This window comes from Lepidochelys olivacea (genome assembly GCF_965140295.1).
Source record: "Lepidochelys olivacea isolate rLepOli2 genome assembly, chromosome: 3".
NCBI classification, from domain to species: domain Eukaryota; kingdom Metazoa; phylum Chordata; order Testudines; family Cheloniidae; genus Lepidochelys; species Lepidochelys olivacea.
The window spans coordinates 161,147,248-161,161,553 of record NC_140413.1 but is presented as its reverse complement, the minus strand read 5'-3'; the positions used below and the strand labels follow the sequence as shown (position 1 = coordinate 161,161,553).

The 14,306-nt window shown below is 40.8% G+C and overlaps 1 protein-coding gene across 7 annotated transcripts in view; it reads left to right on the top strand.

Annotated features, from left to right (window-relative positions):
* The window catches only part of BROX (BRO1 domain and CAAX motif containing), a 28,580-nt gene extending 16,222 nt beyond the window's left edge, over positions 1-12,358 (top strand). For all 7 annotated transcript variants that reach the window (XM_084623995.1, XM_084624000.1, XM_084623999.1 and 4 more), the window contains 3 exons: positions 5,344-5,494; positions 6,776-6,935; positions 8,053-12,358. In XM_084623995.1, coding sequence (XP_084480121.1) covers positions 5,344-5,494; positions 6,776-6,935; positions 8,053-8,139 — 398 coding nt within the window. In that variant the 3' untranslated portion in view covers positions 8,140-12,358. The remainder of the gene's footprint in view (positions 1-5,343; positions 5,495-6,775; positions 6,936-8,052) is intronic.
* The last annotated feature ends 1,948 nt before the right edge of the window (positions 12,359-14,306 follow it).

The following is a 14,306-nucleotide window of genomic DNA, read 5'->3' as shown; positions in this document are numbered from 1 at the left end:
GATGCGAAATCCTCCTTTCTTTGTTGTTCTATCATGTTACAATATGTTAGGATTGGTTAGTTAAATTCCAGTAAAATGATTGATTAAGGTATAGCTAAGCAGAACTCAAGTTTTACGATATAGTCTGCAGTCAATCAGGAAGAAAAGGGGAGAATGGGGGTGGGGAAATTGGAATCATGTTTTGCTAAGGGGGGAACAGGGGCACAGGTATGGCTCTGTGGTGTCAGAGCTGGGAAGGGGGACACTAAGAAAGGAACCTGGAATCATGCTTGCTGGAAGTTCACCCCAATAAACATCAAATTGTTTGCACCTTTTGGACTTTGGGTATTGTTGCTCTCTGTTCATGCAAGAAGGACTAGGGAAGTAAGTGGATGAAGGAATAAGCCCCCTAACATAGGCAATCAATGCATACTAGCTATCTAAAATCACTGACGACCTTTTGGAGTCCTTAGTGTGTCCAGAGTCCAGAAATGTGTGATACAAAGAAAATACACAACAAGGAGACCAATGTCAACTTAATCTGCTACGCCCCTATTTTGGGAGGAGGATATAAACCCTGTGGTAAGTGCATGCTCCTGGTGGATTGGCTGCACATCATACTGCAGCAAAATTAGGCATGTCCTCACTAAACCTGTAGGCATTACAGGTGCATGGCTGTTAGATGTTGCTTAGTGAGGCTGAAGACAGTTTGTTTTCCACATTCTAAAACTCTTCCATTTCCAACTGCTGTGTTCTGGTGATAGACCCATTCATTCTATTTAATATTAAATGAGTTACTTGCACGGATAAAGCAGATATATGAATACACATATTGAAAAGTACAGTACTTAGATACTAGCGAGTTCAAGAGCAGTTTAAATTTTTCTTTGCACTTATTTTATCCTATTTCTAATGTTGTCTTCTGTGAACCTGTGGCTCTCTTCTTGTTTGTAGATTTGTATTAGAATTTCTGACTTCCTTTAGTTCAGTCTTCCCTAATATTACAGGTTCTACCCCTCATTTTGGCTTGGGCAGACTGAGTGTGCATGGTTGTATTGAATGGCTTAATATGATGTAGTTAAAGACTGAAGTTCCTGCGAGAGGGAGTTCTGTCAGTTTGGGGAGGAGAGAGATCATCGGGAGACTCCATCAGGGGAATCCAGAGAGGAAAGAGATCTTTAGAGGACCAGGATCACAGAGGACTGTGGAATGAACTGTCCATGCTAGCCAGGTGAAAAGGCCTGGAGGGAGCAACCTGTATTGGGGGGGGCAGAAGCCTTAAGAGGGAAGAGACTTGAGGAAATGCCAGGCAGCAGAACCTGGGTTTGAAACAAACTATGAGCCCATTAAAAGTCTGCAGAACTCTGGTGTTGGGAAAAGACTTGTTTTAAGTTGACATTTGTACTCTGATGTTTTAATAAATCTGACCCCAAAAAGGGATGTTGTGTGACTTGCACGACAGTCTGGGTGCAGTTATTGGAAAGTCCAAGAAAGGGAAACAGAGGCAGGGTCCAACTCCTTGTTACATCTGGTAATGCAATATTCCATTTTATCGTAATGTACTTTATCCTGTTAGCCTAAAAACACCAGATAAATTGAAGCTTTTGGCAGGCTTAAAAAAAGTGTCCTAAAGATGGCACCATCAGGAGCTCTTGAATTACCTGAGAATCATAGGGGAATCCCACAAAAAGTAGAAGCATGGATGAATTGCTAAGGAAGAGTTATAAAAGAGTAGCACAAGCATGTCGGGACAAAATCAGAAAGGTGAAATAACAAAATGAGTTACACCTAGCAAGGGACATAAAAGGCATTAAGAAGAGGTTCTTTAAATATATTAGGAGCAAGAGAAAGATGAAGGAAAGTATAAGTCCTCTACTTGGTGGGGAAGGAGAGCTAATAACTGATGCCATCAAGAAGGCTGAGGTGTTTAATGCCTATTTTGCTTTAGTCTTCACTAAAAAGGTTTATGGTGACCGGATATTCAACACAATATTAAGAACAAGGGGGAAGGAACACAAAGCAAAATAGGGAAAGAACAGGGTAAAGAATATTTAGATAAGTTAGATCAGTGGTTCTCAACCTATTTACCATTGTGGGCCGCAGCTATGTGCCAGTTGGGCTGCATGTGGCCCATGGGTTGCAGGTTGAGAACCACTGAGTTAGATGTGTTCAAGTTGTCAGGGTCTGATAAAATTCATCCTAGGGTCCTTAAGGAACTAGCTGAAGCAATCTCAGAATGGAGGACAGTTGAGGTCCCAGAGGACTGGAGAAAGGCAAACCTAATACCTATCTTTAAAAGGGAACAGAGTGGATCCAGGGAATTATAGAACCAGTCAGCCTAACTTTGATATCTGGAAAGATACTGGAGCAAATTATTAAGCAACCAGGTTGTAATCACCTGAAGGATAGTAGGATTATAAGAAATATGCAGCATAGATTTGTTAAGAACAAATCATTTCAAACTAACCTAATTTACTTCTTGACAGGATTACTGGCCTAGCGGATGGGGGAAGCAGTAGATGTGGTATATCTTGATTTTTAGTAAGGCTTCTGACACAGTCCCACATGACAGTCTCATAAGGAAATTAGGGAAATGTGGTGTAGATGACATTACTCTGAGGTGCGTGCACAGCTGGCTGAAAGAACATACTCAGAGTGTAGTTCTCAATGATTTGCTGTCAGGCTGGGAGGGCTTATCTAGAGAGGTCCTGCAGGGGTGAGGCCTGGATCTAGTACTATCTAATATTTTCATTAATGACTTGGACAATGGAGAGGAGAATCCACTTATAAAATTTGCAGATGACATCAAACCAGCGAGGAGGAGTTAGAATTTTGGAGGACAGGATTAGAATTCAAAATGACCTTGAGGAAAGTAGAGAATAGGTCTGAAATCAACCAGATGAATTTTAACAAAGACAATTGCAAAGTACTTCACTTAAGAAGGAAATGCACAATTACACAACGGGAAGTAACTGGAAAGGTCATGATGCTGCTGAAAAGGATCGGGGTGGGGTATAGTGGATCACAAATTGAATGAGTCCACAGTGTGATGCAGCTGTGAAAAACCCTAATATTCTAGGGCAGGGGTGGGCAAACTTTTAGGCTCAAGGGCCGCATCGGGGTGTGAAACTGTATGGAGGGCCAGATAGGGAAGGCTGTGCCCCTCCCAAACAGCCTGGCCCCCGTCCCCTATCCAACCCCTTCCACTTCCCACCCCCTAACTGCCCCCCTCAGAACCACCGACCCATCCAATGCCCCCCCAGAAGCTCTGCCCTATCCAACTACCCCCTGTTCCCCCGTCCCGACCGCGCACCCCAGAACCTCCACTCAATCCAGCTGCCCCCTAACTGCCCCCCGGGACCAGCCCCCTTACCATGCTGCTCTGAGCGGCATGTCGCCCAGCCGGGGCCAGACACGCTGCCGTGTTGCCCTGCAGGAGTGCGCAGCCCTGCTGCCCAGAGCGCTGCATGGCTGCCAGGGAGGGCCGGGGGCTAGTCTCCCCAGTGGAGAGCTCAGGGGCCGGGCAGGACGGTCCTGTAGGCTGGATGTGGGCCGTAGTTTGCCCACCTCTGTTCTCGGGTGAATTAACAGGAGTATCTTTTGTAAGACAAGGAGGTAATTGTCCTGCTCTATTCAGCACTGGTGCAGCCTCAGCTGTAGTACTGTGTCCAGTTCTGGGCGCCACACTGAAGGAAAGATGGGAACAAATTGAAGAGACTCTAGAGGAAAGCAACAAAAATGATAAGGTTTAGGAAGGGTTAAAACACTGGGCATGTTTAGTCTTCAGAAAGGAAGACTGAGGGGGGCAGAGAGGGACCTGATAATGGTCTTCAAATATGTTGACTATTATAAAAAGGACTGTGAGCAATTGCTCTCCATGTCCACAGAAGCTAGGACAGGAACTGTAATGGTCTCTCGATACAAATTAAGACTTATAGTTAGGTTAGATATTAAGCAAAGAAATTCTAAGGGTAGTTCAGCTCTGGAATAGGCTTCCAAGGGAGGTTGTGGTATCCCCATCACTGGAGGTTTTTAAGAACAGGCTGGCCCAACACCTGTCAGGGATGGTCTAGGTTTACTAAGTCCTTCTACAGCATAGGGGGCTGGATTTGATGACTTCTCAAGGTCCCTTCTAGCCCTACGTTTCTATGAACTTAAATATTTGTATCAAGGGACTAATGGTAATATAAAATTTGAGTTAATACTCAATCATAATATCTTCATTTATATCTAAGTTCCCATGGCTAGAGAGCGCAATTATTTTACTTGATCTTGTTCCTAAAGTTGCTATTAGAGATGTCTGTAACCTCATGTCTACACAGGGATAAAAGACCTGTAGCATGGCCATGGCCAGCCTTGAATCACGGGGCTTGGGCTGCAGAGCTAAAAATACTGTCAGTATTCGGGCTCGGACTGCAGAGTCCCAGCTGAGCCCGCAGGTCTACACAGCAATTTTTCAGCCCTGGAATCTGAGCCCTGCAAGCCTGAGTCAGCTGACCCGGGCCAGGCATGGGGTTTTTTTTATCCCTGTGTAGACATACCCCTATTCCCACCATTCCTCACGATCTGCTGGCTTTCCTCAGGACCATTCCTGACTGCAACTTGTATCTGGGTTTACTTCTGGTGCAGCTTTCTCATCTAGGTGATCCAGGGTAGGTACTGTTTCCTTCCCAATGACTATACCCCAGTAACTTTACCACAGCGCAATTGACGATTCAAATGGAGTAACTTTAAAACATTATATATATTTTAAAGAACAAATAGGGGAAAATCAGTTGAAAAGTCTACATAACATATCTTGTCTTACACTTGGCAAGAGTTAAACTAGGTAGGTTCACTTTGGATTAGCTTTATTAAAGTAAGTCTTGCATTTCTAGAGAGCACACCCCCGTCCCCCTCAAACAGGCTACGCAGAACAAAAGGGTCATAGAAAAGCATCCTTCTTGAAGTTTTCCCTTGGTCCTTCAGGGCACAACTGTACATTTCAGGCTTCTTTCATGTGCTTGGCTTATCATCATACCAAACACCCACAGTGGTGTTCCCCTTAGTCTGTCCCTGAATTCTTTCAGGACTGTGTTCAGTTCCGTAGCTATGTAGTTCCAGTTCTTGTTTTACAGTCCCACTTCTACTTGTCTCTGCAAATAAGAATACTTGTCTGTCCTCCCCACCCAAAAAGTTGTCTACTCTTTTACTGACTATACTGATGTTTTGGCCATGGTTGGAGGAGTCAGCCTGAAACCAGCTGCTTCTGCTTTATCTAATCAGAATCTTGGAGGGATTACTGGGTCTGTTCTTATCTCTTATTTGAATTGTAAGTGCAGTTTTATGCCAATTGTAACTTTTTCACATTCCTTTCTTGTGAAGTTTTTGTCAAGGCTGAAGCATTATGCAAAGAATATGGTGAAACCAAAGGGCCTGGGACTACTGCCAAACCCTCTGGCCACCTCTTCTTTAGGAAACTAGGAAGTCTGGTTAAGAATACCCTAGAAAAATGCCAGAGAGAAAATGGATTCATGTAAGTATATATTTCCTACTTGGTTTTTTTTTTTTTAAATCCTTCATTTATTATTAATTTTAAGGTTAGATTGTTCTTTGTAAAGTTTAGAATCTTGCCCTTACTAAAGAATTTGCTTCAGTGTATTAAAGAAACTGGAAGAGTGTCTACGTTCTGCATGTGTATGTAATATAAGTAAACTTTGAATCTTGTCTTTGCTTGTGACTTTCCTAAACTTAGCCATTGTTTTTATAGGACCTAAATAAAAACCTATATTTGTACTTTCTTTGCTGGCTTTTCTAAAGTTAATCTATAACATTGCCTGAGCTGTGTGGCCTTGCTGATTGTCAAGTGCACCAAAGTAACTATGGTAAATGGGGCATTCAGTTAACTGATTTATCAACTTACTCTTGAAGGGACATCAACTTTTAAATCTAGTGAGTTCAGAATAGTTACAAGAACTACACCAGCCTCTGAATCCCCTTGCCAATCATAGAACACAAGTGGTGTCAAATAACACAGTAAACTAAAAATAGAGAAATTTATTTTGCTAATCTTCAGTTACATGGATTGTATTTCTAACTTGTAACAGTAGTATATAAAGAGATTCATAGAAGTCTGATGGCATGTCCCTTCAACAAAACACAGTCAGATGCCCAGGGCCTGTTCCCTGAGATGTTGTTTATGCCATACTGCTGACAGAGCAATAGTCACAGAACTCTGCTTGAGCATAAACACGATATGTGTTGAACATAAGATAAGTGGCAGTTTCTATTGTGTGGTGTGGCTTTGCAAAAGATTTTGATATAAAATACTGTGTTTCAGGTTTTGTAATCTAGCAGGGCTCTCTGGTGGTTGCAGTGTTGCCAGCATCAATGCATGCTGGCATGCCAAACATCTGACTTGAGGGAGATTGAGGAAAGTTGTTGCATCTGCCTCTTTCCCCTTTCTCCTATAGCATTTTAAGTATCTGTAAATTGAAACAACATCATTTATCTCTGCTTCCACCAAAACAAAGGGGAGAAAACCAATCTGTTACCAGATGGAAATGACTAAAGTAGTCACTGGGGAGGAGGAAGCACAAATGGGAAATTGTCTGTTCTTGTGAAGCATCAGGGAAACCTGCTGAACTGAATGCCTTTTCATAATACCAGCATTAAGATTCTTAAATAAAATGGGGCCACTTCAGCAGTAATAGTGTGATGCCTTTTGGAGTGGCCAGTTACTCCCAAAAGTGAAGAAAGATAAACTAATTGCAAATCCTTGTTTACTGTGTTTTTAAAATATTAAATTCTGTCTTAGTTACTTTCAGAAAGTGCCACCCGAGGCTCCTCAGCTGGAGCTGAAGGCGAACTATGGCCTGGTAGAGCCCATCCTTTTTGAATTTCCTGCCTTGCATGCACACTGGACCCCTGAAACACTGGCTGCGTTTGATCTCACCAAGAGGCCAAAGGATGACAGTGTAAGAATATTTTACTTAACATTGTTCCTCCTCTCCCTCCCATCAAATTTATCCCACACATAGTAGAGAGTTGGCATGCTGCTTTTCCACCACCGCCCTCTGCCCTATCCTGCTCAATAGAGCAAACACAGAGGAAGGATGGTCTTGTGGTGTAGGCTCTATGCAGGGGAATTGGGAAACCTGGGTTCTATTCCTGGTTCTACTATGTGACTAGGCAAGTCACTGAACCTCTCTGTGCCATAGTGTCCCCAGCGGTGAATCTGAAGTAATGCTGTCACACCTCAGGGGTGTTGAGGTTAAATTCAGTGAAGTTGGTGAGGTACTGAGGTACTATAGAAGCTAATGCCATGGGACAGTGTAATGTAATTAAATAAATAAACATTGTATACGTGGGCACAGAATGTTAATGTATCTGCTTTTAGTAGCTTGAGGTATTGCTAAACAGCATCATAGGACACTATCCTTCTGCCAGTCCTTACTATTTTGCCTTTTTATAGCACGCTTCATTTAAGCTTTGTCACTCCCCTGTGAGGTAGAGGTAGATGGTGGAATTCCCCCTTCAAAAAAGCACACATTGAGTCAGTCATAGGTCAACAATCCAAGCTCCCAGCACCTTCTCTCCTCATGGAACAATTTCTGTTAATCCAGAGCCTAGAAGCTCCATTGTTTCCTAGTTGTCTTTGGCTCATGTAATGACATTTACCTTCTTTGTAAAGCACTTTGTCTCTGAATGAAAAGTGCTAGATAGGACTTAGGTGGTGGTATTATTATTCTGCCTGTCTCCATTTCTTAAGGTAGAATTTAAGGGTCATGTCATTAAGAAGGCAATGGCCTTCAAACCAGCTGCAGCTGTACTTCTAAAGTAGGTGCAGTAAGTTGGATGAACTTAGTTTAGTCCAGTCTCTGCTTTCCATTTCAAGCCATCATAAAATACAGCAGATTTAACATTTTTGTGTTGGAGAAGCCAGAACGCCCTGAGCTGAGAGAATAGAGAAGACTAGTGGACAATTATATCTAAACTCTGCATGGTCTTGCTGCTGAAACCTATAATATGGACATTGTGTGAAACCCATGACTCTTTTAATTAATCTTTTTCAAACTCTTTTCTTGTCTGCAGGCTAAACCAAAACCAGAGGAAGAAGTGAAACCTATGAAAGAACCAGATATAAAGCCTCAAAAAGACAGTGGATGCCAGATCTCTTAAACACCACAAGTGCTTTGAATTCCTTCTACAAGTTGTATTTAATGAACTCTGGGGCTTTCATTTCAGATCCCCTTTTCTAATTCTTCTTAATCCTAAAGTTTAATTTTACTGATTTATGTTTAGTAAAAGTCTCTTAATTGAGAATGTGGCTGGATTTATAAATGAAATTATTTATAGCCATGCTTTTTTTTTTTTGTTTTTAGTTGGGACCTCAGAATGAGCTCATGCTTATAGAAAGTGTTTTTTAAGTTTAGGTGGTGGTCTCAGGCTAGCTTCTATACAGAGAATAGCATACTGAAGTTAGTATTTCCCACCATAGGAAAGGGTGGTAAAATTAAGGATATGGTTTCTTTCCATGAGATTTAATTCTTTACCTACTACTTAGTGTCACGTGCCCAGAACAAAAAAGATACAAATGGAAATTTGCCAGAAGCAGTCTTCTAGTCATGGTTGTTCCAAAGGCTTAAAACCCTGACTCATTCCCATTCTCTTGTTTCTGATAAATAAGAAAAGTAATTCTCATTTGAGCTTTATCCATGTGAAAACTTCTATAGTGAAGTCACTTCACTATACTTCAGAAGCAGAATTTCTCCATAATCTAAATGCAGTTTATACGCAGTTGAAACAACTGGACACTCCATTCTACTTCACTTTAAATCAGGTTTCCCTATACCCAAGTTCATAGTAACCTGCTTCTGCCGAAGCTTGTTTATTTTATCCAACTGCTTACTTTTAAGCCTTTTAATCTCAAACTGGGAGTCTGCTGGTGGCATGGGAGAATGAGGCAGCAAGTAAGTGGAAAAAATCTTAAAATGAATATATCATGATGTCAGACTTCCAGACTTTTTCCAAATTTAATACTGTGCAAGGTCCAGAATGATTGAATTATGGGTACTTAAAATTCAGTGGCTTCATAGAACTCGGGTGAATGCATTTAGCTGTAATTAATGTGCTGTATTTTCAGTTGGGTAATACCTCTCTGTCAATGGTATCATAGACAGTGAGTATTGTTGGTGTTTTAGCCCAAAGGAGACCCATCTCTAGATCTCCTTTTTCTCAAACAAATGGCATCTTCTCCCAGCTTCCTAAATGGCTATCTGAAAACAGCACCTTGATAAAGAGCAGTTGTGGAAAAAATGACCCCAGGCAAGACTGAGGCTGATTGGAAGAGGGAAGTGCTCTGAAGAACTTGTTCTTTCTATAGCTTTCCTCACTGTTGAGGACTTATGCTCTCAGACAAGTTAGTTTGCAGACTTGGTGTCGTTATGGGCATTCAGCAGTAATGTGTTCAATACAACTGTGACAACGAAAACTTCTATTTTCATTTGTAACTGGTCAGAAGATTGTCTGGCACACACAACTAGTCACAGTGATCCTTGTGTGTATGTATGTCTTCCAGGCTTGAGCTTTGCAAGTCATTACACCTAGGAATGAAGCTACACACCTTGAAAAAGCCTCAGCTGATGATAAACACAGCAACCCATATGGTTAGCATCGCAGGTTACAAGGAAAGTATGCTCCAGTGCTCTGCTGTCTCCATTCAGTACAGAGTCCAGTTCAGTGACTCTGTCTTGATATTAAAAATCTTCTGTGGAACTGGATGTAGCTACCTGGCAGATCGTGACTTTCCACAAAAGCTGGAGCAAAGAAGCTGCTGGTCAATAATAGGCAATTTATGAAGTTGGGAAACTGAACTTTCACAGAAACTGGACTGGACCAGGCAGCTCATTGCTACAAGACATATGAATGATTGTGGTGCTAACCAGTATGGACAGATCAGATGCAAAGCTCTTTTCAATTTCATAGAATATCAGGGTTGGAAGGGACCTCAAGAGGTCATCTAGTCCAACCCCCTGCTCAAAGCAGGACCAATCCCCAATTTTTGCCCCAGATCCCTAAATGGCCTCTCAAGGATTGAACTCACAACCCTGGGTTTAGCAGGCCAATGCTCAAACCAATGAGCTATCCGTCCCCCCTTTACCTTTAAGTTTACCTTTCTCCTAATCAGTTCAATACACATGTCCCTATAAACTAATCAAACTATTTCTCCCATGGCTTGTGAAGGACAAGATCATTTCTATTTTTAACTATTTGAGGTGTTTAGGTGTTTGGGGAGGGGGGCAGGGCTGAAAGAGGCTGGATAGATATTTCTCTCTCAAAACTTCTCCACTTTTTTTTTTTTTTTTTTCTTTCTTGTTACATCCCAAGTTTTGAAGGAAGGGAGCTGAGTATGTTTGGCCAAAGTTTCACCAAGTGTTGATTTACTGATGAGAAACTTCTGGTCTCCTGCATAATTATAGGGGCCATTTTAGGATCTCCCATACTGGTAGTGGTGATGGAGTTGAAGGTGGAGGATGGGGGTAGGAAGTAGGACAAATATGTGGTGTTGCCAAAAATTCAATTATTTTAAAGTATATTCTATCCTTACAATTACGTGGCTTTCATTTTACTGAAGGATAAGCTGATTAGCTCCATGCTCCCAGTCCTAAATTTGCAGTATGTACTGTTACTCTTTTTTATTCTTAATAACCTGTATCGAGGCATTTTTCTACTGACAATTTTATCTCCTCTAATCAAAGTTAAGATTTAATAAAACACAGTTTTCTCTTAATCCCTGCTGCTGACTATTGCACAGATTCGCCTAACTGTTTTTATTTTCTTGCACATGTGTGTTCATGATTTGTACCTGCTTTGGTGCATTTGACCGTGTGTGTGCTGTAGCATATACATTTTTTCCTAAAATCCAAATCTATAGTTTTTGTGTAACCATTATCCAGATCTTCCCCCAAAAACCTTCCAGAAGCTTATTTTATGAACTTGCATATTTACTGGCATTTGGACCCTGGCATTGTATTATCCTCTACTTTCTGGAACTAAGTGGCTTGTTTGATTGAAATTCACTGTAAATGTTTGCTGGCTGTGTACAACTCAAGTGTTAGATAGTGGCGTTACATAAGCCAGGCTGTAACCTTGTGCTGGTCCCAGGCTGTAGCTGTTTTCAGTAACCACAAGACGAGTAGCTTTAAAAACTGATTAAAGGAATGAGTGTGTGCTCTTAAACTTTGTTGCTTCTCAAGACTTACTTTTGTTTACTTGTATTTTAAAGCCTATGGTATGTAGTGAGTAGTCTTGCTTGTGGGCAAGGAATATATGCAGTGTTATAGCCATGTCAGTCCTGGGATAATGAGACAAGGTGAGTGAGGTAATAGTGTTTACTGGACCATCTTCTATTGGTAAGAGAGACAAAGCTTTTGAGCTTACACAGAGCTCTTCTTCAGAACTGGGAAAGTAAGTGTCAAAGCTAAATGCTGTGACACTCTTAGTACCTTTCCCAGCCTGAAGAGCTCTGCATAGCTTGAAAGCTTCTCTCTCGCCAACGGAAGTTGATCCAATAAAAGATCTTACCTCACCCACCTTGGCAAGGAATATAGACATTTTAGTCTGAAAATAAGTAGAGGATGTTATTCTGTAATGGGTGATCCTTTTGAGTTGTTATGAAGCGGGGAGATATTGTTAAGGTATTTAAATAGACACTCCATTCTTTGAGTTAACTATTCCATTTGCTCAAGCATTTAGAAAGTCTAATTGGGGGGCTTCAATCGGTCTGCACATATACATGTATATAATACGTTTCCTTCTGCTAAGGTTTCCTTTAGTAATTTTTTAAAAGATAATGTATTTCATAAGGTGACTTTTTAATATTTATTAACATCAGCATTAGTAGGCCTCTGCTTTCTTACAATGAGGACATGGTTTTAGTGATGGCCTCTATCTGTGGGTGCAATTTTCTTTTAGTTACACCCAGAAAAAAAAAATTGATGTAAACATCTGATGTCTGACTTGATACTTGTGCTCGCACTTCACAGTGGAGGCAAAATTTGCAGCCACAAAGATGTCGGACACTAAAGTACTAGCTGAACATCAGGCTCTTGGTGTTTTTGTCCTTTTAAAATATTTAACATGAGGGCTCATAATAGCTTAATAATTAAAGCAAGACCTGTCCTTTAATAGGAAAATATTCTAAACTCGTTTAATACACTTATGATGTGTCTTACTCCATGGTCCATGTTATTAGGTTAATATGAAATGTAATCATTTAGCACGTAACACTTTGTACAGCCAAAGGACTAAATCAGGTCCTTGAATGTGCATGCCCATCTCTCACGGGCTTCTGTTGGAGTCTTGTATGTGCATCCAAGTGCAGGATTTGGTCCATTTATGCATTTAGTATGACTAATTGGCTGATATACCATGACAATACAATATCTGTGCATAGTCTAGGAAAGCAAGCAGACACTTGTTTATGTACAGTATTGTATAGCCAACTTTGCACTTTAGAAATCTAATCATTCATTTTCATTACTATACAATGTGCTTGTAAATACTCCTTTATTTTTGTTTCTGTTGTACTGATTGCTGCAGTCTGATACTAGTGAGATTTCATGGGAAAACATTAAAATTAAAATGTATTGTCCATTGTATGTATGAAATAAACTGTTAATGCAATTCTTGATATGCTTCTTCATTTCTTAACAGGCACAAATGTACATTGCATGCTTTCCAAATTCCACACTTGATTTTTTTCCCCCAGTTCTGGTGCCAACAGTGGTGAAAGCAGAAAAGTTGTAAGGATCTAACTCAGCATTTGGACTAGGATGCTAATGCTAAAGGCTCTCAGGTTCTTACATAGCACTGATACCGAAGTGCATCTCGGAAGCAGACAAAGTTCCACGTTGCCTTTTATTAATCATGACACTAATGTCCTACATGACTTGGACTGTTCAGATTCTTTACACAGTAGGTTATTGGGAACCATTCTAGCGAGGTGCTTTGAAGATGTAATCTCACCCAGTTCCTGGTCTGCATCCAAATGGAGTCTGTGCTCTTGATGTGGTCATATCTAGAGCCTTCTCCCAAGATCACGAAGACCCAGTTTGGTTACTACCCAAAGTTATTGTCCTGTTTTTCCTTTTTCAATTCTGAGTTGGGGGGCGGGGGGAGAAAGCAGAGGTTTATATGCTTTTAACGTTATTACCTGCTACCTCCTGACCTATGTTAATATGGTTCATGGGGGATCTGGAGGAAGACTTTGCCCCTCTACGCTGGAGGATATTTGTGGTGATACCAAACATGGGGCTAGAAGGAATCTAAAATCTCTGAAGCTGAAGAGTTAACATAGATCCTGCTAATGCTTATTTCTTGCATTTCTACTCTGTCCCTAATGATTTGCCTTGCTGGAGGGAAATGCCAACATGAGGGGTTTTGGCATTGAAAGAACAGGATGAGAAACTTTTACGGAACATAAATTCAAGATGACTCTTAGCCTACAGGTACTGTGCAAAGCCCCTATCTTTCAGTACTCATCTTGAGATTATTCATGCCGTTTTCCTTTTTTGGTGTAAGTAGCTCACAATAGCCTCTAGGATATATTCTGATTTCACGGAGTCCCTCTCAGTGCCAGTCATGCTCTTGAGAATGTCTGTCTGCAGATTCCATCTGAGGGACCCAGGACTGTGGTCTTTCATGTGCACAATCTCTTCCCTGCTTGATATTAGTACCTTCAGGGGCTATGACCTAATATTTGAGGTGAGAGACTCACTGGTTGATCTCTGAATAGAGTAAATTGAGGAAAGAGTGGGGTACTTCACTTTTTAAAACAAACAAAAAAACTTATCAACTGCATATTTGGTCTGAAAATTATGACTGCACACTCTAGAACATGGAGTAGTTTATCATTTTTATTCTAACTTCTGTCCATCTAAAACCTGTACCTTTTTTGGCTTTGCTTTTCAAATTTTAATTATAGTGGTAGGGAATATTTCTCTTTGAATAAGTTAAAATTAGTATTATTATTGAATTTGCACTAAATTGAAAATATACAGAACATTCTTAACACACTGAGAAGATAAAGAATGCCATGTGCATATGCCTAACTGATCAGGTGATTTGGTACTTCACTATTGCTATTGGGCAGGTTACTTAAGTAGGTACCTGGAGCAGGGGAAGAAATTGTACTTCCTAACTAGGAGTAGGCCTGGTTTCACCCACATCTGTAGCCTCTTCTGTTGATCCAATACCAAAGATGCCAGGTTGCATTGGTCTGTTTTATTAATTTCCTTTGATTGGCTAGTTCTGCTAAGAAGTTATTTAACAGTTGCTGATATATG